Source organism: Zonotrichia leucophrys, chromosome 14 (genome assembly GCF_028769735.1).
Source record: "Zonotrichia leucophrys gambelii isolate GWCS_2022_RI chromosome 14, RI_Zleu_2.0, whole genome shotgun sequence".
In the NCBI taxonomy this organism is placed as follows: Eukaryota; Metazoa; Chordata; class Aves; order Passeriformes; family Passerellidae; genus Zonotrichia; species Zonotrichia leucophrys.
The window spans coordinates 9,067,399-9,092,311 of NC_088184.1; the positions used below are offsets into that span (position 1 = coordinate 9,067,399).

At 41.4% G+C, this 24,913-nt stretch overlaps 2 protein-coding genes across 2 annotated transcripts; one reads left to right on the forward strand and one right to left on the reverse strand.

Annotated features, from left to right (window-relative positions):
- Positions 1–1,416: 1,416 nt before the first annotated feature.
- On the reverse strand, positions 1,417–12,531 carry CRYM (crystallin mu). Its single transcript, XM_064725544.1, has 8 exons — positions 11,799–12,531; positions 11,449–11,599; positions 10,349–10,411; positions 8,202–8,303; positions 7,201–7,384; positions 5,203–5,324; positions 4,257–4,341; positions 1,417–3,589 (listed from the first exon to the last, which is right to left on the reverse strand). Exons 1-8 carry the CDS (start codon positions 12,479–12,481, stop codon positions 3,525–3,527), a joined length of 1,455 nt encoding a protein of 484 aa, XP_064581614.1. The 5' UTR covers positions 12,482–12,531; the 3' UTR covers positions 1,417–3,524.
- A 106-nt stretch (positions 12,532–12,637) lies between these two features.
- On the forward strand, positions 12,638–23,506 carry LOC135453962 (cytochrome b-c1 complex subunit 2, mitochondrial). The gene is made up of 14 exons (XM_064725543.1): positions 12,638–12,786; positions 14,350–14,442; positions 14,573–14,722; positions 15,146–15,210; positions 16,198–16,254; positions 16,617–16,741; positions 18,063–18,160; positions 18,575–18,632; positions 18,786–18,881; positions 19,716–19,915; positions 20,188–20,268; positions 20,834–20,910; positions 22,259–22,412; positions 23,258–23,506. The coding sequence occupies exons 1-14, from the start codon at positions 12,751–12,753 to the stop codon at positions 23,339–23,341; spliced, it is 1,374 nt and encodes a 457-aa protein (XP_064581613.1). The 5' UTR covers positions 12,638–12,750; the 3' UTR covers positions 23,342–23,506.
- The last annotated feature ends 1,407 nt before the right edge of the window (positions 23,507–24,913 follow it).

Consider the following 24,913-nt stretch of genomic DNA (forward strand, 5'->3'; position numbering starts at 1 on the left):
ACCTCTCTTCCTAGTACTGGTGTATGTTAGGAAAGGAATCTGAATCTTGATTTTAGCTCTGGTTTATTGACTCTAATCACCTCTGAATTAATGTAAATAAGACTAATTCACTGTAAGTTTCATATATTTGTCAGTAAAGTTTTTACTTCTGTATTGACAATAATTTAAAAATACACGAAGTAGCTTCCCAAGAGATGTTCAGCGTGAGTTGAATATTCCTTTCTTGTCTCATTAGACTGGATCCAATTACCAGCACCCATCATGTCCTAAATGTCATCGAGGCTGCAATACTTTTAACTGCAAGAAACTGAGGTTTAACTTTCAAAATCTTGGATCTATTTTGGTATATCCCCAGCTTGGTTCCTATAGGCTGCATTTTCCATGCAAAGTCCCAGAAATGAGGATTCGTATCCCACACCATTTTCTGTGGGTTGTTGTCAGCCTTAGCCTGAGAGCTGTGTATCGCACACAGCTCATAAAAATAAAAAAAGAAAATGAGCTGTGCTGCTGTGGAAGCTCCTGCTCTTCCCACTCTATCTGGAGGCATTCACAGCAGGGTTCCCCAGTTCCCCTGGGAAGCCAGCACTATCAGATATAAATTAAGCACTCCTGTTGAGCTTTGTGAATCTAATAAAGTGCTTTTAGCAGCCATGCTCTGGCTAAGATCACAGATTTTGCATGCACATTCATTAGCAGAACATTTATCTTTAAAGCTCTTTTTATATCTTTCCATTAGCCAGCTATGATTTTTTCCTTAGGGCTCTGCTGCATTTGTGGATGCTAATCCTGGTTAATGATCTGTTTTTTTCATGTTTCTTCTTTCCACTTCATTTTGTGACTGTGATTTGTATATTACATCTTTTATTGGATGGACTTTATACTGCATTCTTCCCTGCTTGGATTCCTGCACACAGCAGGTTGATATGTTCTTATATTAAGCAATCACATCAAAGTCCTGTTCTGTGCAACCTTCCATGATTGGTTTTTCCACTCATGTGCTTTGCTGTTTTCAGATTTTACCAACCCCTTTGCTTCCTTTAGAGTTTGGGAGCACTGGAAGCCCAGCTGTGACTCCTTTCAGTTCAGCTGGAGAGATTTTATGTGCCACATGTGCAATCCTAGAGCAGAACCCAAACCCAAACCATAAAACCAGGCAATCTCACACAAGCACAGCCCAAGTACAAGGTTCTCCTTCTTAAGGATTTAATACTCTGCACTGAACAGACATTCAGAAAATGTGCAGCATAGGACAACTGAAAATCTGAGTATCACAGAGGAACAGAGAACTCCCTATTTCTTCCATTTGCATTCAGTGATCACATTTATTGAGAGAGCAGTCACTGCAACAACTTCAATACTTTCTTTCTTGTCAACAAATAAATCAACCACAAACTACAAAAGAAATGGACAACAAAATGAGTGTCAAACAGCAGTATCTATTTAATTTTAATATAAATGCAAGTTACACAATTTCATGATCCATTAGTTTGTAAGAGAAGGAAACATAGAAATTGATGCTAATATTTCCCCTCAGAAAATCTAAAGGTGGCATCCAAGCAATTCCCATTGTAGCTGAACTTCATGACATCAGAGGTACAACACTGAAGCCAGGCTCCCAAAATCTCTCACTGCCAATGAAGCTGAGAACAATGTGGGTTTTCAGAACCAGGTCTTTGGACTGGCTCCATTTATTTTTTAAAGTCCATAGTCTGTAGGGGAGTACATGTGAAAATAAACTGGACTTATCTTCTTCCCAAACACTACGTCTCACTTCAAATTTCAAACCTGGTATAACACTGGCCCAGAACAGGCATAATACTGTTATAATTATTAATTGCAAGTTTCTGTGGAGTCATTGAATAATGGAGCATCATCTGCTTTCATGTTTACCTCAGGTTAGTGAATGAATGAACCAAGAAACTAAGTCAACACAAGCTTCTGAACACTTCAGAAATGACAGAGAAGAAACAAGACATGTAAAAACAGAATGGTAATTTTGCTGCAGTTAAAACACAGAAGCTCCCAGAGAAATTTCTGTTGTTTTTTTTCTGATGGAATAAACAGGATCAGTGGAGTTCAGTTTGGATCCACACCAAACATCCTTCAGGCCTATCAGTGGTCTGGTACCTTTCTATGCTACCTCTGCCACTTAGTACATTTTCCAACTAGCTTACACCAGGCTTACAACTGGGAGTATTATTTACATCACACCTGCACTGTACTCATTAACCTCTTCTACACCTACCTATGCATTCTCCAGGGCTTTAATGCCAGCTGCTCCTGACCCTCCTTCCTGTTGCTCTGCTCTATTCTACTGGCATGTTACAAAATGCCATCCTAGTCTTCCACAGCAGGAAGAAACACTTAATAGCCTGCATGAAATAATGTGAAAATGGAAATAAAATTTCACAAGGCACAACTTGTGAGCCTGAGACAGGAATTTGTTTCCAGGGCAATAGCTGTTTTTCAGCAGATGCTCACTCTTTTGCAAGGCAGTTGCATAACAGAACAAAACTGGAACTTTTCCTTATGTGACTGGGCTCCTCTGCCAGGAAAGGATCATGAAAATTCCTGCCCCAGCTAATATCTGTGATAATAGAACAATTAGCAATTGAAGCATGGTACAGCCTAACTGAAAAGATTTGCCTGCATACTTGAAATCAGTTTGTGTGGTTCCAGCCTTCAAGAAGCTTAGCAAAACAACTCAGAGGCACCATAGATTAACAGCAAAATCTCCCTACAGAATTGAGATAAAAGTTAAATCAGAACACATCTTAGTCCTCACATTCTGTGTGACTCCTTGCAATGTGAAAATGGCAATATCCAGTGAGGCAGGTACTAAGGGAGGTACTAAGGAGAAACCCAACTGGAGGGAGGTATTATTTGATTACATAAACCCCCACTCAGAACTGTGCCCTTAGTGAAAAACCACTGAGGGCAAAAGAAGGTGGATTGCAAGGGCTGAAAAAAATGGTGACTTCCAGTGAGCTGGAAGGGAAGGTGTGTCCAGGGGCCAGAGGAGGGCTGTGTGCCTTGGAGCCTGAAGACAAAGTCACTGTCACTGGAGCACTGAAACCCACAGCTGCATCTAAAGTACCCTCACAGGTAAATATGATGCCAGAGCCCATTCTACAAACTGTTCTATTTTACACCAGAATGAATTATCCCTCTAAAAACCACGAAATCTACACACAGGCTTCTGCTACATAAATAATTAGAGAGGAAAGGCATTGATTCCAGAATTATACCAAAATATGGAAAGATAGCCTTGTTAGTATCACTGCAAGCATCTAATACTTGCTGTTACAAAAGAGAGACATTTATTGACAATACTGCAAGTATCCAATACTTGAAATTAGAAGACTTTAGAAATTAGTCTATTGCTGAAATTTTACTTTTCCTTCTTGAGTGTTCTAGAAGGGCCGCATGTAGATAGGATTGGTGCCTTTCTTGTTAGCACAGGATTCAGGAAAACTAAGTGCAAATGATTTTCTTGGCCTCACTGGCATTGTAGTCTTCTCTCTTTAGTTACCAGCTGACCAGGCATCATAAACAAATTTTGCAGCTACTGTGTCTTCAACTGCCATCCCTGAAAAAGAATTGAAGTTACCTTCAAACAGCTATTCAGCTGTACAAATAATTTTGCTTCAGAAGGGAACTGGAAGACTCAGGAGATGATCTAACTGGAGAGGAACAGGAATTATTTCCCATCCCAAACACCTACAGTGTGACATTCAAAGTCCACAGCCATCATGCAGTGTTGGGTGTGCTGTAAGAAGTTAATGTAACAGCAGGAATCTAATTTTCAGTGTTCATATCACAATTGGGCCCTTTTGGAGATGTCATGTAGCTCAGAGCATGGCAATTCATGCCCAGTGGCACCCTTTCCCCAAGGCCAGCCCCACAGGACAGTGTGACATTGTCCCAGGTCAGACAGACCCCACGGTGGAACAGCGGGGCAGTCGGGCTGTGCTCTGTTAATAAATGCTGCACTCATGTCTTCAACAACTGTGAAATGGAAAATGGACTGGTATTGTTTGCCTGCTTTCCTATCACTTTTCATTACATCAATCCTGCTAGATAAACAAGAAGGGAAATAAAAAGGGAAAATGCAAATCAGAGTCTACTTTCTTGTGGACAGTGCAGTGCCACAGTGGTTCTGGAGATGATCAGCAGCTTTCCCACGCATGGGGGACCTAACGAAGAACAAGGCATTGTTTTCTGTCAGACTTGGGCACAGGAGGGGCTGTTCTTACCCAATGATTTAAACACTGTTGTTTTCTCAGGCAGGGCTGGTTTTGTACCCTTCAAAACCTCCCCCAGCTCAGCAAAAATCTCCGCCTGTGAAAAAAAATACATATTTATACAAAAACATAATACCCACACATACATTAAGAGGAAAAAAAAAACCCCTTTTCTTCTGAATGACTTCAAAAGAAAGAACTCCTCCAGTGCTGCATCCCAAAACTGATTACTTTCCATGGTGAAGCAGATCAACATTCAGACAAATTATATAGAAACTGGACAGAAATCAGAGGAGCAGAATGGTTTTCAAAGAAAAACAGCTGGCAGACTTTCCTCAGTACGTTTTTTTACAGAGGATAGCTTGTTACTTGTCCAACAAAACACATGGGATTCCACACACATTACCATATCTGGAGCTCTTATGTTAAACCTCAAAAGTGTAAATCATATTTATTCGGCAGACACATTAAAAGAGAAAAAGAAAACTCCACTGAAGCTCAAAGAATCCCTGCTGGCAAATCTGTGCAGATCATTGTCTGCTTGGCTTGTGTGGTCCATTCTTTGGGCTGGTCCATTCAGTGTCAATCACACTGAAGCCTCAGGGGAAGAAAGTTACAGGTTTTAATAAACAGATTTGAAGAATATTTATGATGACCAAACACTCCAGGAAATGTAAGTCTTTCAACAACAATACATTGTTACCATCAAAAGCCAGTGCTGAAAACATGCTACTGTAATATGGTGTCATATAATGGCAGATACAGAGGTTGCATGGTTTGGTCACAGACAGAGCAATTGCAGTTTTAAACCAGTTTATCCTTCAACCCCTGCCTGGAAAGCATCAACAATTACATTTTGATGCCCTAAAGGTTTCAGTGCAGGTCATCATCAATACCAACTCATTTCAAATGCAAGCCAATTGCCACAAAAATAAAACTCTGTTTCAGAAAGCCTTACCCCTGATAAAATAACATCTCCTGATTCTGTAAGAGCAGCATCTCTGGAATCCACAAACAGAACAGAATTCTTCATCAGCTCATCATCCAGTTCTCTCCAGTCTGGTCTGCTTGCTCCAACAGCTAAAGCAACAAAACTGATGAACTTGGGAGCAATGTTTAAAACAAATTCCAACCGCATTTTGTTCAAAAGACACGTGTGAAGTAACAATCAACATTATTATGGAAATTTAATGTACAAAAATTCCAGTGTTAGCCTTGGACAAATACTGATTGATAGGACAACAAAAAAAACCCCATTCAAGATTTGATATGTCAGTAAAACAGCTTTGTCAGAAGAGTCTGAGTAGCTGAGGCAAAAGAAAATCCTCTCCCTTTGTCTGTTACCTTTTATACCGTTGTTTTCATCAGATCATTACCAAAGGAATTTTTCACACCTTAATTAGATTATCACTTACCCAGAGAAACTGAAAACAAATCATGGAGCTTAATTTTTTTTACACAGCACCAAGATCATCATCAACTTGTTTTGGGATTAAAAAACAAGCAAACAAGAAACCAAACAAAAGCTAAAAGGACTACCCAATTATACTGTATTCAGATATTTTTTACACACCCAGCTGTTAAAGAACAATAAATTTGCATTTGCCACATTTGCATTTGTTGCTCAAATGCCTCTCCAAACAGTACAAATGCTTCAATGAAGGGTAAAAAAAGGCAAGGAAAGGAGAGAGCTCTTTGTGTCTGTGTTGCCCCAGTGACTGTGGACCTTAATTGATTTTGTTCTATTTCTGACTTCCATGCAAGGACACAACACAGACAGCAACTTTCAATGACAAAGGACTAAATCGAGTTTGAAAAATTGGTAGGAAGCTGCTGGAATGTGGGACCTTTCTTTAAATTGCTCCCTTTGAGAACTTGCTTTTGTCTTATTACCAGGCTATCTGGAAAGTGCACAAGGTCATCTGAAAAAGACCCACAATTAATGAAAATAAACAGAGGCACATCCAGAGACTCCAAACAATAGTGTGGCAACATCATTACAAGGCAGGCAACAAAAAAAGCACCACTCCAAACCTCACTACAATTAGAGGTTAAATTATGATGTTCTTAACTCAGTTACTGCATCTTCATAACTCAAGTAAAAAAGTAAATTGGTGTGATCAGCTCCAAAAGAAACAAATAGAGGAGATTACAAAATTGGTGGAAGAAAAGATGACACCACCAGGGCAATGTAACAATGAGCAGTAACTACTTAGAAATAAGAACATTTGTATAGGTTACTTAAATAGAGAGGAAGGTGAAAATAATGACAACATGAGAACAAAGATGATGCGCCACTGTCATATTTTCTGGAAAAATCCCCTTGCCCAGGATTCTTCTCCTGGGAAGCTGAGAAGCCTCAGAGAAAAAGGAAAACAATATTATCTCATTTGCTTCTCCTGTGTTTTGCTGCTTTGGAATGTGTTTTGGACACTGTTGACCAACAGGTGATTTTTTCACTGGTTTCATGTGAATTGTTTTAACTTAATGGCCAATCACTGTCCAGCTGTGTCAGACTCTGAGGAGAGAGTCACAACTTTTTCATTAGTATCTTTTAGCCTTCTGCAAGTATCCTTTCTCTACTCTTTAGTATAGTTTAGTATTCTTTAGCATAGCATTCTTTTATATAATATAGATCATAAAATAATAGATTAGCCTTCTAAGAACATGGAGTCAGATTCATCATTTCCTCCTCCATCTGGGGAACCCCGAAAATGCCACAATGATGCACCACTAAGAGAAAAGAGTACATGGGAATAGAGCAAATCCCATGCTCTAGCAAAAATGGATTATGCAGGCATTCTGACTCCAGGAGGACAGGGCTGGGAAAAGGGGTCCTCAGTAAGGTGGAAAAGTCAAAATGTAAAGAACTCCACAGAGCACGGAGAACTGCTTCTCAACAGATGGTGATGCTAAACAAAGTGCTAATAAACACCTGCTGCACACAAGAACCTACCATTGATGTGGGCACCTGGCTTCACCCAGTCCCCGAAGAGGATGGGAGCCGTTGCCATGGTGACTGTCACGATGACATCGGCCCCTGTCACCGCCTCCTGGGCGGAGGCGCAGACCCGCACGGGGCCGCGGGCAGCGCTGGCGAACTGCACTGCCCTGTCCTTGGTGCGATTCCAGATCCGCACCTCGGGGGAAACAACAAAACACGCACAGGTCAACATGGAGAACTTCTCCTTGCTGAGACAGAACATTTCATTTCAGTTCTCAGTAGATAGTTAAACATCTCCTAAAGGCTGGAGTTTTTTTCCCCCCTTTAATGTTATCATACAAGTGAGTGTTCAGCTACATTTGAATGTCTGTTTGTGATGCTAGAATAACATCTCCTTGAAGAGGAGTTTATTCTTATAAAATGCAAATATTTCTGAAAATTACATTTAAAGGAAAGTCATAAAAAACTTATCCAAGTATGGCAAATACAGTAGGATCTTCTCAGACAAAAAGCTATCTGAAACAACTTTGATTCCAACATTTTTTCTTTTTAAATACCAACACTTGAGCAAGAAATTCTTGCTGCTCTGACTCTTCTCGGGTTCCATAGAAACAGAACCAAAATGTGGTAATCTTAACTTTTATGGTGGATTGACCATGGCTGGATACCAGGTGCCCACAAAACTGTTCCATCACTCCCCTCCCCAGCAGCACAGGGAGAGGGAAGAGAAAATAAGATGGAAATATTAGTGGGTCAAGATAAAGGCAGTTTATTAAAACAGAAACAAATGTTGCAGAGACAGCCTTGATGCTGCATGAGCACTGCTCAGAAGCAGCCAAAACACTGGGGTGTTATCAGAGCCCTGGAGTATCAGTGCACAGCACTGTGAGGGCTGCCCTGGGAACAGGAGCTCCATCCCAGCCTGAGCTGATACAACTTCACTGGCTGTACTTTCTTTACAATGAATCCTGCTAGAGAAAAATAAATGTATCTTCTTGAGAAGTGTCTGTTACCTCTTTAAATGTGAACAGTTCTGTGAAGATATCATAATGGCTGTATGCTTGAACACCAGCTCCCAAAATGCACAGCACTTCTGCAAAAGGTGGCATCAACAACTGAACAGGATCACAAATACAAAAAAAATCAAAAGAGAATATGTAAGAATAATATATTAACAGGCATTACAAATATATTTCAAAATACTACAAAAGTATTGTTAGTCCTTTTAAACAGCAGAAAAGTATATAAGCAAGTATTCAACAATCACTATATATATTGTGCCTTTCTTTTAATGCACAAGCAAGCATCAGTAGCACCAAAGCACATCTTGGCTTAATTCCAGCGTTGAATTGTCTGACTTGAAATTCAGATTTAAGATGCAACAGCATGAACAGCAAGTTCTGGGGCCTCTGCACACTCCAATATTAACACACCCACGTGGCTGATTAAGTGTAAAACCCCAGTGCTGGTGTTTTGCACTGGCTGAAAGCAGGGCTCAGAACCCCAAAAACCATCAGGACTGAGAGTGGCAGCTGCACAGGTAAACTGGCCCTGGCAGCCCCACACCAATCCACCTCTTTGCATTCACTGGAGCCATAAATCCCACCACAAGCATATCCTGGCGCTGCAAGAGCCATAATACAGAGACATGGTAAAAGTAGGGATGGTTCTGAGGAACCAATAATAAAATTCAGTTCCACAATTGTTTTTGGCTCTCTGTTTTAGTTCTTGTCTGTGATTCACCAGCACTTGGCAAAGAGGAAGACAGAGCTGCTGGAGCCCAGCCCTAACTATCCTTGTGTCTTGTTTATGCATTTGCTGTGGCCACTCACTCCTGCCTAAAAAGCTTTAGAATTGTCCAGGCTCTCAAGGTTTATTCTGCTGCTAACAAATGGAGAAAAATCTCATTGATGCCATTTCCCAGTAGTAAGAATTTGTTTTAATGTGCCTTTTAGAGGCTGTGAAGCCCTGATTTCAAAGGTCCTTTGCGTAAGAGGGGTCTGTGAAAAGCAAATGCCATAAAAACAAGATGACAAATATGAGCTAAACTCAAACACTCCTGAAAATTTCCAAAAGAACAGATGACAATGAAGGATCTGATCTTGAAGTACCTTCAGCAGCCAAGCTCCTTTGAAGCCAGCATGGACTGCATAAAAACCATAGAACTGACCAAATACAGAATGGCCAAAATGAATGAGGTCCTGTCACCTCCTGTCCAAAGAGTTCATTGTAAATCATTCTGTCCTTTGGTTCAGGAGAAGCTCCTGGGGACAGGTCCTTCACTCAGTTTTATGCCAGTGTAGCTCCATTGCCATGGATAGAGTCACCCTGGCATGAACTGCCCCTCACAAAACAGTGAGATCAGCCTTCATTCTGATGCAAAGCTGAGGAGTGACAAACAACACTATTTTTCAGCTCTGGCCCTCTTCTTATTGCCTCAGCCTTTGAGGTGAAAGCTCAAACCCTGCTGTGCAATGCATGGCCATTTGCTCTCTTCCTGATGTTAGCAGCCCAACCAAAAATAGCATTTAAAAAAGAAACCCAACACAAAAATTTCCAGCTGAAATTGCAGTGATTTAAAGCAATGCACAGTCAGATACCTCACCTGTCTAGACACTGAAATTTATGGCCATGGTCAGGGACGGGCATCTGGACACCTTCCAGTGACAACAGAGACACTGACAGACAGACAAACACCTCTGGACAAGTTATCCATCTATACTGGGCATCATCTATCTTAAAAGAAATGGAAATGTGCTTTTCCCCTCTTTTTACAGGTCCAGTGCCACCCACCTGTCCTGTCCTGACAGCAGAAGGCATCTATCTAAATAAAATTCAATATATCAGCACAGCTACATCACTCAAAGCCATAAAGGGGCATGTTAAAACACAAACAAAAGAAAGAAAAAACAGTGAAAGACAGCTCAGTGAATTCCTAGAAGAGGGTACACAGAAGCCACAAAAATATAGCTCAGGTTCCTTCTCCAATCACACACAAAGTCAGACATGACTGACTCAAAACAGTGAATTTAAGTTTTCCCTGAAAGTGCATATGTTATGATAAATCTAATTTCAAGCTGTATTGGATGAAAAGACATTTGCATAATTTGTTCTAGCTATTTTATACCTCCAATCCCCACTTAGAGAACAGAAGACACACCTTGGTAGCAATGGCAGAAACTGCAGCTGTTCGTTTTGCTGTGATGACACTGCCATCCATGACCTTTAAAAAATTCAAACAGACTGAAGTGAACACTGAAAAATGAATAAATACCAAACTCATCCAACTTGGGAATGATGTGATGTTACAGATATAAAAGATATACGCATGTAGAAGTCAGCAATTATTATCATAGCAACCACAAACCATACAAAGTCACATTTAAACTGGGCAGCTCCTCTGTTTATCCCAGTTCTTCCACATCATTCCATCAGCACAAAAGGAGTGAAAATGATCAGAGAAGAGCCGCCTCTAACTCACCCAGCTCCTGAGGCACTGCCCTTCCCTGGCATACAGCACAGGGAACACATGGATGTGACTCCAATACTCTGTGCTCCAGGAAGAGCAGGGAGCAGAGCAGAGCAAGCTGGCAGTGATTCCCCATTCTGTCCTGGTCTGTACAGAGGGGCGACAGGGAACCATGGAATTCCTCAAATGTGCATCACACATGGGACACTCCTGCCTCAATGACCATTAGCTACTGCATACATATTAATTATGGGGCAAAAAACTCAAGGGGTTTGGTAGAAGAACCCAAGATAGTTTTCTTGACCGGTTTTGTCCCTGATTAATAAATGATTAATGAATCATTTATTAATGATTAATAAATCATTATTACTAAATTGCAATGCAAATCATCACCATTCTTAGAAAAAAAATCGTAAATTCTTTAAATAAAGTAGTCAGACTCTGAAGACTAGTCCCTGCAATGCAAATTGTAAATCTCTTTCAACTTGAGACTTAAGATGGTTCAAGATCCGTTCTTTACCCAGTAAGGTGGAGGGGTATTTTTTCTTTAAAATGCAAGATAAACTCCTAATAATTTCTCTCTTCTGGTTACACTCTGAGCTATCAGATTGAAATCACAGGCTTCAGTAAATAGCACAGAGAGTACAGTTTAACAGAAGCGAAATACAGACAGCTTTAAGCCAAATCCTGTTGGTAAATCCAGGCCAATTTACACCACCTCCAACTTCCAAAAAGCAGAAGTGAGAACGAACAGCATGAGCAGAGGAGAACGCAGGACACACGAGACTTACAGCTTTCAAAGTGCCATTGCTGGGGTCGAACAGGAGCACAGTCGCCTGGTGGGAAGGCACGGAGGAATCCTTCAGGTGCTCATAGAAAGTCACCAACTTGGTTGTCAGCGCATCGTCCGCAGCGCTGTACGCGGGCATAACTCCGAGGTACCTCGGGGGAGAATTTCCTGCGTTACTCGCGCACCGCTATCACGGGAGCTCACGGACAGCGACCGTCACACCGCTACCGGCCGGTAACTCGGTACCGAGCGCCTTTTCTGATGCCCCAAACCCGCCCGGCCGGCCCCTGTCCCGCCGCCCGTCCGCCCCCCGTTGCCGCCGTCCCTCGGGCAGCCCCGCCGAGCCCTCACCCGCCGTGGCGGGGCACGGGCAGCACGGTGCGCACCGGCTGCACCACGCCGCCCGCCGCGCCCTCGGAGAAGTTGGCCAGGGCGGCCTCCAGCGCCGGCAGCAGGAGGCTGGCGCGGTGCAGGTGCTTCTCCACCTCCTCGGCGCCGATGAACACGGGAGGAGTGGAGCCCATGGCGTGAGCCGGGCGGACGGGACAGGACAGGATGGGATAGAATAGAATAGGGTAGGATGGGACGGGACGGGATGTCGGGACTCCGAGAGTGCGACACAGCACACCGCCCGCACGGCCGCTAAGAACTCGCCGGGGCGGCCCCGCTGCCGCCGGCCCCGCCGCGGAACCGCCCCGCGGAACGGAGCCGCCCGTCCCGGCTCCGCCTCCGCGCCCCACGCCCCTCACGGGCGCGGCGGACACCACGATGTCCGCGCTGAAATCCTGCTCGACTGTGGCTCCGGTGCCCTGGGTATTGCCGTACCCGCGGGCACCGCCGCTGTCCCGCCTCACCCAGGCGGCGCTCGGGGGGAAGGCGGCTGCGAACGCCCCGGAATGGCCCTGACATAGACTGGGCACAGCCAGCCTGGGGTCCCGCGTCCTGAGGGACAGCCCGTACGACAGCCGCCAGCGGCACCCCGCGCCCCGAGGCATGGCCCCGAGGGTCATTCCGGGGCACATTCCCGGGCACATTCCCGAGGGACCGTCGCACCGGGACCCCGCGCGCCGCAGGGTGTCACGGCCCGCAGTGCCCGGGAGGGGGCGACACCCCCGCAGGTTCGCAGCCCCCGGTGCCCGCGCGGTGGCGCTGTTGCCGCCCGGCGCGCCGCCTGCCGGAGCAGTCGAGTTCGGGGTGCGCTCGCTGGAAGGTCAGCGCGGCGCAGGGCGTGCCGGGAAGGCGGGGTCTTCCTCCGGGACAGCCATCTTGTCCTGGCCGGGGCCGAGCCGAGGGTAGCGGGACGATGAAGGGGTTCCCGGTGGCCGCGCGCTCTCTCTCGGTGAGCAGGATCCGGGCGCGTCGTGCGCGGCGCGGGAGAGGCGCAGCTGGCGGTGACAGCCGCTCTCTGGGCCCGGGGGCTGCGGGCGAGCCTGACCCCGGCCAGCCCGGGGCGGTGAGCCGGGCGGAGGGCGGCGGGTGGCGGTCGTGGCTGCCCGGCTGCCCGCGGGGTCGGTGTGGGCTCCGGGGCCGGGGCCGGGCCGGCGGACGGGCGGCGCGGCGGGACGGCGGCTGAAGGTCAGACAGGCCGCGGGGCGGGCCTGGAGCGCCAAGCGGCACCCCAGGCTTTGGCAGAGCCGCCCCGACAGCGGCTCACGGGGAGAAGGGAGGTGAGGGGATCCCGGTGCGCTGCTGAAGCTTCAGCTGCCTGGGATGAGGTGGTGCCCTTGGCATTGCCGCGTCCTGGAGGCGGGCAGGGGCAGAGGGCTTGTCCTGCCCAAAGCCCTCGCAGAGCTGGCGGGCAGCTGGGTGGAACTGGGCTGGATGTGCGCTGGAAATGCGCTCCAGCGGGACGGAGAATGACCTCTGAGTGACAGCGTGTCAGTCAGTTTTAGATATGCGGTAGTGGTTCATAAATAAGCCGACTTAGAGTTTTAAACTAGGTGTCTTACCAAACCCTTGGAGGAAAGGTTGATTCCTAGATTCATACAGTGAGCAGTAAAGCAATGGGAATTACATCACTGGCATCTGTACAGCCCAGTGCAGTGGTGTTCCTGTCACTCGGTTTTCACCCTGAGATGCATAGGAATTAAGTTATCTTCTAACGTTAAAACAAGAGTAATATGTAAATATACTGGTATAAGCAACTTCTAAAGTTCATGGAAAGTAATAGCATTTCAGATTTGAAATCAGTAATCTTGTCATTTCTGTTGCCAGCTGCTGAATGCAGGGCTCTTGTGGTATTCACCTCTTTCCTGTGAAGGGCTGCTTCTGGTTATTAAAATCCTGGAATATTAGAATCATGGAATGGTCTGAGTTGGAAGGGACATTAGAGGTCATGTCATTCCAGCCCCACTGCCATGGGCAGGGACATCTTACACTAGACCAGGTTGTTCCAGGTCCTATCCAACCTGGCTTTGAAGACTTCAAGGGATGAGGCATGCAGAAATTCTCTGGACAACATGTTCTAGTGCCTCACTACCTCACAGGGAAGAATTTCTTCCTGAAATCTAATGCAACTCTGTGACAATTTAAAATTATTTCCCCTTGTCCTGTCACCATGTGCCTGTGTAGAAAGCCCCTCTTTATCTCTTTTAAGAGCCCTTTAGGGTACTGCAAGGCTGGAGTGAGGTCTCCCTGGAACCTTCTCCTGCTTGGACACCCCAGCTCTCTCAGCCTGTCTGTGTAGCAGAGCTGCTCCAGTCCTTTGATCATCTCCATGGCCTCCTCTGGACCTATTTTAAGAGGCCCACAGTCTGGGGATTTGCCTACATGTCACTGTTTTTACTTCAGTGTTTGAAGTCCTTAATTATATTTCTACTTTAAAGTCAGATTCTTTTTCAGTATTTAAGGAAATGTGATGAACTAATTAAGGGAATCCCTTCTCTTATGCTTTCTCCTTTAGAAGAGATTTTACTCACTGAAAGTAGCTCCTAAAGTTTCATCTTCACCAACTGCAGCAAAGGTGAAATTATGTCCAGACTCCCAGGGTCTTGAGGTCAGTATAAAAATACAGGTTGGTTTTTTCCTCCCTCTGTTTTAAATTTATTTTTTAAAACTCAGTCAAAGCAGAGCTGTGATAGTACTTCCACTGAATGAAAACAAAACTTTTTTTCTTTTTAATACAGATCACAAAATTACCAAATGGCTTAGTTATTGCATCTCTGGAAAACTTTTCTCCAGTTTCAAAAATTGGTGTGTTTATTAAAGCAGGCAGCAGATATGAAATCAACAGTAACCTGGGAACTACTCACCTGCTTCGTCTTGCATCTAATTTGGTAGGTGTTTATTGCCTTTGTTATTGTGTTGACAGTAGGTGAAATGGTTTATTATTGCAAAAATAAATGGTGTGATAAAATTTAATGTAAGAGATCTTAGGAAGTGGAGAACGATGTACCGTGGTGCTTGGTTATGTGGTTCAGTGCAGGAGGAATGATAGTGTGTCCTGGAAGATGGGAAGTAATACTCATTTATAATTGTGCTTTCCTCTGGAGTCTTAAACTATATATATATATCTAAATATACACATAACTAATTCTATTCAAGCTGCAGTAATAATTAGTTCAAGTGGTTGACACAAACTCAGTTTTGTGCATGTGTGGAATATTTCTGAGTAGTTTCTCTTACTGCTGCCATCAACTCAATATCTGTGTTTTAAACAGCTAGAATTGTAAATTGACCTTTTTTTGTTTGTTTAATAGACTACTAAAGGAGCTTCCTCCTTCAGGATCACTCGTGGCATTGAAGCTGTTGGGGGCAGCCTGAGGTTTGTACCCACATAGAAAGATTATCTGTGTTGCTGAGATGCACAGGAGCTCTAGGACTGAAGGAAACATAAGACAATAAACACAAAATGTGTAGGTGGATAAGCTCAGCAGGGTACTTGAATAGTGAATGTTGCCAAGGAAGATCTTGTACTTTTTGTTCTGTTAAGCTTCAAGGATGAGCTCATGATTTGTATCTTGGAAACATCTTTCAGTAAACAGAATATAAATATTGTGCCCATGGAAGAAATATAATTTGTCTAGGAGCTTGATTTTCTTTCTGCCTTTGCAGACTTTAGGAAAGTTATTCTCAAAGTCAGTAGATTGCATTTTCTTCCTCCATCTTTTGTGAATAGATTGTAACCTTGGGAGCAGTACAGACAGTAGTTAGCTTTTGTGAATTGGGGGTTTTAAGCCTAGAAAACAAGACTTAAGAGGAATAAAAGAGAGGTCTCACTGTACCTGCTTTCTTTCAGTGTATCTTGAAATCATCCAGTAAGATCTTCTTACTTAGAAATTGGTTAAAAATAGAGTTTTATGACTCTACCCTTTTTCTGTTCCTGTCAGTAAGAAATATGTTGAAGTAAAAGGACATGATCCTTTTGGATGTTTCCCAACATCCTTTGGGATGTTTTCTGCCCAAAGAGAGTAATTTCTAAATTGCTTTGTTTAATACTTAGGCACTTTTTTCCCATGTTTTGCTGTTCAACTTTATTTGCTGTTTTACCTTGAATTATTGTGGTATCTTAAATTCTCATGGTCATAAGACACTTATTATTACTTGAATATTATTACTTGAATACTGAAGATGTGAATTTTAATTGAGTCTGTTTCTGCTCTGTGTGTGTTTAAACAGTCATCCCAGACAGATTTAAGGTTGAGTAGTTATTCCAGTCTGTACCTTGATTAATTTGATCAACGAGGAGTATGTGTGAAAATTCACTTCTGTGTTCTTTGCTGCAATGGATTTTGGTTTTTATCTCATGCAGTGTGCACGCAACAAGGGAGAAAATGGCTTACTCTGTGGAGTGTCTGCGAGACCATGTGTAGGTATCTGGGTGGGCTGGAAAGGGAATTTCTGCCTTCTTTAACACTGTTTGGTGGTGGAGAGCTGTCATTTTACAGGGTGGGAGGAATATCTGTTCTCATGCTTTTGTAATAAATCAGTAAATTACTATATTAATATTCAACTTCCATGTCATGTTACTGAGCATACAAATGCTACAGAATTGAATTATCCTACAGAATTGAATTATCCTACTTTGTACAGCAGTGCTGATAATTGCTCTGGCCTGAGTGATGTGTTTTGTTGTTGGCGTGTTGCTTGCAGATTAATTTGAATTGCTTTCAACTGCAGAAGAAGCACATTTTAGTTGTGGTTAATGCCTTTGTAAATTTTTTTATTTAGTGATACGGTGATGGAATATCTCCTGAATGTTACCACAGCACCAGAGTTCAGACCATGGGAAGTAGCTGATCTTCAGCCACAATTAAAAGTTGATAAAACAATTGCACGTCAGAATGTTCAAGTTCGTAAGTGTATTTTTGATCCACTGTAATGGCTCTGCAGGAGTTCCTTCAAAATGAAAAAACAGTTTCCATTTTGCTCTGTCACATGAACATTGAATTTTTCTGCTTATTGATAGGTATGGTCTTTGTGGTGTTATGGAACTTTTCTTAATACACAGATCTTTCCAACCTGTGGTAACATGTAGCAAGTAACATGCTGAAGACATCTTATCCCATTCTCCTTGACAGCTTCCATTTTACATTTTTAATTCTTTTCAAGTACAACCAAAGAATGTGCATGTCATAAGTGTTGTTGACAATATATTTGCAGAAGCTTGTGTTCTGAAAACCATATTTAGGTATTACTCACAGGTGTGAAAATAGTATCCTACAGACTTCTTGAATTTGTATGGTTATTTTGGTATAAAAACAATATGTATTTTCATCACACTGAAAATGTGTTCCAGCTTTAGGTTTGTAAATTGAGATTTCTGAGTTTAAGGGAAAACAAAGAGGAAACACAACACAAAGCCTCAGTCAGGTCAAACCTATTCCTGTATATCTTGTGTTATTAACTCATCCTCCAAGATCACCCAGGTAGTTCTACTCAATAAACAATAATTTGTACCACTCTGAAGCATGTTTACCTTTGTACCCATTGAAGGTGACAGTGTAATGTTGGAAAAATCTCTGCCTCATACTAAAGTGCTTCTGTTTTTAAAATTAGTCTTTTTTTTTTTAACTTATATCAACTGCAGGTTGGTTTTCATAGTAATGTAATATTTTCAGTTAGTTATGTTCAGAAACAACTATAAAGAAAGGAATCTTTCTCTTGAGGAAAAAGTGTGAGCAAATACAAGGAGAATATCAAACCAGGAATTACTAGAATGCTATTGGAATGCAAAAAAACTGATGAGAAGACACTGGCATCCTTCATCTGAGCAGGGAGATCAATGAGACACCTCACAAAGCTGCAGACATATTCTAGAGAGCCTGTTTTTTCTCAAGAATAAGGAATGCCTACAGTGAAGATGATAATTAATAGGATGCTGCTCCCCTTCTTGTGAACACTGATTGCATTTATAGCTCGCTGTTGAAGCCAAAGTGTTGAGCATATATGTTACTCTATATAAGCTTATTTTGGTTACTGCTTAGAAAGTTAAAGAGCAGAAGGCCTCAGGCCAGATTGCTCTAGACCAAGGATTTGGAATCTTCCCTATCAATTGGATTATTCCAGACCTGCTTTTGTAAATTGTATGGTCCTTAAAGTGGACCACAGCTCTTTCATTTAACCTTCATTACATGTGGATCTTGTGTTAATTATGTGAAACTTTGTTCCTCTCAGGAGTGCTGGAAAAGTTGCATGCTGCAGCTTATAAAAATACTCTGGCAAACCCCTTGTATTGCCCAGACTACAGAATTGGAAAAATTACTTCTGAGCAGGTAGGGTTCTTTGTATTGTGCTAAATGTCTGTTTCAGTTTTTTGTCAGGAATAGGTGGTGAGAGAAAATTAATTTAGTATATATACAGTCAGTATTTACTACCTTATTAATCTGGTGTTGAAATAATTTATTTCCATGCAACTTTTAATACTGGGTACAGAACTGATATTTGCATTTAAAAAGATGTTTAGTGTCAGTGGCTTACTGTTGACAGGCTGTCAATGAAATGCAGGTGTTCTTGTATATAAAAGTTTTGTAGTTGTCACTGGGAAATGCAATAAAATGACATTCTATAGACAGTTCCTTTTGGAAGCTTTGGAATTTGCTCTAAGAAGTATAAGGGGCTATGTCAGAAACACACATGATTTTTGTTCTTTAAACAAAATACCTTAAAATTTGAATTTACTGTTGCAGCTCCACCATTTTGTACAGAACAATTTCACGAGTTCAAGAATTGCTCTCGTAGGAATAGGTATGTATGTTCCTGAGTGAGCACTGCAGGTCCTATGGGAAAACTGCAGGAGAAATTGGAGTTCTCTGTAGAAGTGAACTGTTACCATAGGCTTCACTTTTATTTAACTGCTGTAGCTTTTCAGTGTAATTGCAAATATTTGTTGTATTGCAGGTATATATCACTCTACCTTAAAGCAAGTTGCAGAGCAATTCCTAAATATCCGAAGTGGAGCTGGTACTCCTGGTGCAAAGGCTGTTTATAAAGGGGGTAAGAATGTTTCTTTATGTATTCTGAGTGACTGAATTTCTGTTTATAAATAGTAGTATTCAAAGTTACAAGTGAAAACTATACAGTTGCACTAAATCTGGGCATTGGAAGTGACAGTTCAGATGCATATCCCATTTAAATAAGCAGAAGATTCCACCATGGAAAGTTCTGGGATAAAACTGAACCCAGCTCTTCAACAAAGTTTTACCTGGGACATCATTTTTTTCTATAAAGTGAAAAATAAGCTGCCAAATGGTTTTTCTTGGCAGTTTTGCTAAAATTCCTGTAAGAGAAGGCTGTCAGGAAATGGAGGCAGGATTTCTATATAGGGAAGATGTGTTAAATGTTGTAAGTCAAAGCAGTGCTTAGCCCTTTCAGACCAGCATCTTGTACCATTACCAACAGCTATTATTTAGTTGGAGTATTAGATGTCTCTGTAAAGACATGAAGGGGAAAAAGAAAGTTTCCAGCATTTAATATTAATATTTGACTGGAATAACTTCAGTTTCTATAAGCCAGCATAAATATTATTATGAACAGAAGGTACACTGTTTTCTGGGTATTTGTTATGTTGAGTTTTATCATCTCACAATGTGTGTGGTTCAGGGTCAGGTTCAAATAAAGCACAGTAAGGTACTGGGTTTTGTGCTAGCAAAAAAAATGTTGAATGTTAGACTTTTTAAAAATTACCTTCAGCCTCATTCTCCCTTCCTGAGGAGGCATGCAGTAACCTGCTCTTCTCTTGTTAAAGGGAAATGTTTCTTTCCATGCCTGTGAATGTACAGTAGTTTCTAATTGAACACTCTTATTGCCTTTTTTCTGTTGTAATTCTAGGAGAAATCAGGAAACAGACTGGTGATAGCCTTGTCCATGCTGCTATTGTAGCAGAAGGAGCTGTTGCTGGGAGCCCAGAAGCAAATGCCTTCAGTGTCCTTCAGTACGTTTTGGGTGCTGGGCCCCTGGTCAAGAGGGGAAGCAGTGTCACCAGCAAATTGACCCAGGGTGTTGCTAAAGCAACCAGCCAGCCATTTGATGTAAGTTCAAAGGATTTTGGAACTGAATTCTGATTTTTAAGTAAAATGTGTATTATCTTTGAGAGGTAACTACCTTCACCTCAAATCTTAATTGGTTCATTCTTGCACACATTACAGTGTATCAGGGAAGGGCTTCCAGTCTGATCTTTCCTCAGCACAGATGGAGTTTAGCATTTTAAATTACAGTTATTGTAGAGCCTAATAGTAATTATTTTCCAGTGCTTGAATTACTCTGATACTTAAAACAATTAATGATAATGTTTGTTTTGCAGGTTTCTGCATTTAATGTTAATTACTCTGATTCTGGGCTCTTTGGGATTTACACCATATCCCAGGCTCCAAATACTAGGGAGGTGAGTTGCTGATTATAATTTAAGCATTAACAACATAACCCTCAAAATAGTGTTTTGATTTGAGATAGTGACTGATTCATCTTAAAAAAGAAAAGGAAATTCATATGATTTCCTGGATAAGAATGCTGCATATTCAGTTATGACTTAGCTCTGTTAGCTGGGAATGAGACTTGCTTTGTGGGAAGGACAGATAGATAATATGAACTGAAGTTAATAAAATGCCTTGAATTGCTGACTGTAATTGCTGATATACATTTGTAAGCCAGAGTATATCATGAAGGAGATGCTGTCTTTTGAGGCTGGCAGAACTGAGCACTTAGATGAAAAATGGTGAGACCATATAAATGAATGCTGTAGTGCAGTTAAAATCCACACTGATTTTTGGGCATAATTTACACTGGTTTTAGTTTAGTCTTGTTCTAAAACTGCTCAGAATTGTGTTCAGGCAGACAGTCCTTACGTTGTCAGCTGCTCTTCTCTTGAAGTTTCCAAGATACCAGAAAATAGAAGTAACATGTTGAAATTTGATGTGGGAAGAAATCTTAAATGATTTCATTTTCCTCAGGTCATTAAAGCTGCTTTGAACCAGGTGAAGGCAATTGCCCAGGGCGGTGTCACTGATGCTGATGTCACAACAGCAAAGTAAGTGTGCAAAGAATTCTCATGTGTGTAAAAAGAATTTTCTTAACATGCAGCTACTTGTGAAAGATGCAGACTATTCTGTACAGCTGAGCTTATCCTCTAATTATTTCCATGGGGAACTACTCACAGTCTTGCATTAAAACTGAGCCCCTGTCAATATTTTCTGAAAGCTGTACTGATTCTCCAGTAGTGTTACTTCCTAATAAACACTTGTTAGAGAAGTGTTAATATTTTCTGAAGACTGTTTCAATGTAAGAAATTAGCAAGTGTCAGCAGGTGCTGTCATTTTAATCATACTCTGTAATATTAAGATGTGTTTAAATTAGAATCCTAAATTGCATTATTTAGTAATTCCCTTTACAGTTACACTGCGCAATTCCCAAAACAATTATAATAAGCAATCTGTGCCATCTTCAAAGAAAAAGAGTAATGAGGGTCTGCAAGTGTGAAATACTGAATTAGTGATGCACACCAAGTGCTGGAAATACCTGCCCCTAGGAATATCTGGGGGAGGGGTCTCCAAGTAGTGCTAAACTGCATTGAGCTTTTAAAGCTGCACTTGTGCAAAACAACAATATTGTACAGAATTGAGTAGCAAAATGAAAATATTGTGTGTTGCATGTATAAAATACAAGACTCCATGTAAAGCATGGTTACCCAATATATGATAGCTTAGACCTGATTGGTTCTGCCTTAGTCGCTGGTAGCTAAATGGTGAATTCTGGACTTCTTACACTGGGCATGATTTGTTTTGTGTGTTGTGGGTTTTGTGGTTTTTTGTTTTGTTCTTTTTTAACAAAGCTGCCTACCATTAAGGAGTTACATGCAGTGCTAGTGTGGCTAGTTTTCTTTTTCTTTTTTTCTGGAGTTCCAGTTCTGGAATGGCTTCATACATTTCCTATATTCCTCTTTTTCCTTTATTGAGGGAAAAAAAAACAACCAAAAAAACCTACAAGAGTAGCTTGAACATTTACATTCACTATTTCTTTGTCACTTAGGACAAAATTGCTCTGCATGCAACTGTTCTTGATGAGAAAATTAAATATAAGTATGATAGTTTGTCTAACTGCATTGGTTACCTAGACAGAAACAAATCCTGAGCTAGAGATCTTCTGACTGTGTGGGGAGACAGGAGGTGTTCAAGTACCTGTCATTTTCATGCTTGGACTGTTTGTGGTGCCTCTTTCCTAACCATGGAATCCTTCCCTATTAGAAAAGGGAAACCTTTCAAAATGGAATCTTGAGAAGTTCAAAAGGACCCAAAACCTCATTGTATTTATGGGGTGGTAGGGAAGGTAATAGCAGGGCTTCCAAGCTTGCTCATTCTTGATGCTTTCTTTGATGGCAGAAATCAGCTGAAAGCCAACTATTTGATGTCAGTGGAGACCTCAGAAGGGTTGCTGAATGAAATTGGCTCTGAGGCCCTGGTTTCTGGCACACACACATCCCCATCTGCTGCTGCTCAAAAAATCGACTCTGTAGCCACTGCTGATGTTGTGAATGTAAGTATGTGTCAGCAGGCACAGGTGCTCCTTAATCACTGTCAGGTTTTTTATGGAAAACTGATGCTCATTTCTGGGTGTTTATAAACACACATATTCTGTATGTAAAAATAGAAAAGGCAGCTCATTCACAAATCCCAGCTGGGTATCTTTTGATGTCTTTACTTACTTTATTAGCAGAAGACTCTTTAATACACTGTAAAACTAGTGTAGCTGGGAATTGTGTAAAATTCTCATCTTCTTCACTAAAATTTACCAAAACTGCCAACTAATATTAATGGTAAACTTCATATTAGTTCCAGTGCAGGTGATTCTGTGTCAAGGTTTTTAGGATTTCTGAGTCTGGAATAATGGGTGTGTTTAATAAAACAATTAAGCTTTCAGTGATAAATAGGTGTAACTTTGTTGCTACTGCACATTAGCTTGTTTCTTGTATGTGAAGCTAATTTCTAAAAATCTATCATAAAGAGAAATTCTGAGATAAAAAATTTGTTTTTTCACAGTCATTGCTTATTTGTATTGCAGCAACTAGCAATAGCTTTAGTAGGAATGAGATACAGTGTATTTTATGGTGTAATAATTATTCAAGGAATAACCATTTTTAGAGTTCATGCCTTTTATATCCAACTGTATCTGCCATTTCTGTTCACATTATAAAGTAATGAGCAGCTGCATTAGAAGCAATTAGATTTATACAGCAAAAGGAGGCTTGTTTACATGATGGTGTGTTATAGTAGTGCCAGGATTTGTTCTTTGTTTTAATAACTTGAAGCTGATGAGTTGAGTAGCATCAACTCTGTTGTAGTGAATATTTCCTCATATCCACTTTCCTGATTTATTTTCAGGCTGCAAAGAAGTTCCTCAGTGGGAAGAAATCAATGGCAGCTTCTGGGGAGTTGGCAAATACTCCTTTTCTTGATGAGTTGTAAAAACAAATCTGGAATGGATTTGATTCAAGATGGACCTGAGCTCTAAGTCACTTATGTTCTAAATGAATTACTACTAACTTGTTATTTATGAATTCAGTTCTTTCAGAAGGTTAAATGGAGTAATTGTGGGCTTGCACTCATCAAATAAAGTGCTGAGTTCATACATTTTGTGTAGAAGTTTTTTTTCACTGAAAATGGTGTATAAAAGGCTGATAAATCTGGCTGTGTACAGTGGAGGTAAAAACTACAGTGCAAAAACAAAATGAATTTTGGTCAATGTAAAAAATTATCATCACAATGAAGGCAAATGCAATAATTACCACTGATTAGCCATATATTCTTGTATATTCAGGAAAAGTTCTTGATAGATTGTCTCTACCATCCTTACATGAATGAAGTAAAGAGACTTGCCTTCAAACAAAGCTTGCAGTTCCTGCTTGTCTGGGACTAGTAGAGATTTTGTTTCTCAGTGACTTCTCCACAAGTAGCACTGGAAGAAGCCTTTGAGGGGATTAGCCATGTGTAGCTATACATAATAGGACATAATCTCATAGGACATAATTTTTTTTTAAATTCTAGGCATATATTAAAAGAAAACAGATTCAATACATCATAAGAAATTGAGGGTTTGAAGAAGCCAAGTTTTGAGCTGTTCTGAAGCAAAGCCAGGTCTTGCAGACAGGATGCATGTGATACACAAGGGCAGGAGGAAGAGGTCTCAGCATGAAGGAGGTCAGACACCTCTGGCTTGGAATGCAGGATTCCACAGTGCACCAGCATCATTGTGGAGTGCAGCATCACACTGTGCCTGCTCAAGTGTCTGACCTGTGTCAGATATTTGCCAAATTGCTGGTAACAACTCACCACACTAACTGTGAAGATTTATACTGAAAAACATCCAAGTCTATATCATTATCACTACTGGACCCAGTGTCATCTTCATCCTCAGTGTTTTCACTCATACTGGAAAGACACAGCATGCTATTACTTGAACATGCAGTAATTCCCATAGGCATTTAGTTCGTTTTTTATGGGAGCTTCATTTTTTTCAAATGCTTGTTCTAAAGACAAGTTCTTCAATTCTGAAGCTCCTCTAGTATCAAATATTATATTGTCCATTGTCCCTTGTGTACTCTTTCCTTTGGACTTTCTCTTTGCTCAGTCAACAAAAAAACAAGCTCTTCTTTTTCTGCTCTTTCAGCATAGTAAATGATTTATTTAAACATAAAGGTTTAATCTCTTGGAAAGCCCCTTGCTGTGTGAGCTTCCTTTCTGCTGTTCTAGCCTAATTATCTCATTTTAATACTTGTGTTCCTTTGCCTACCTCTGAGGTTTATTTCTGTTAAAACTCTGCCTCAGGAAAACTTGGAACTGCCTTGTAACCCATCTAGATTAATTCTGCTGCCTGTGTGGACCACCCTTAGCACTGAGAGCAAGATCAGATCTTCTTAAAGGCTGTTTGCCATGGCTCTCATGAAAAGTGCTCCTTTTTTTTCCTGTTTAATTGTAAAAGTCCTAATCTTTAATCACTGTTGGGAGTTCAATTGATTAAGAAACAAATAAGCTTTGCCC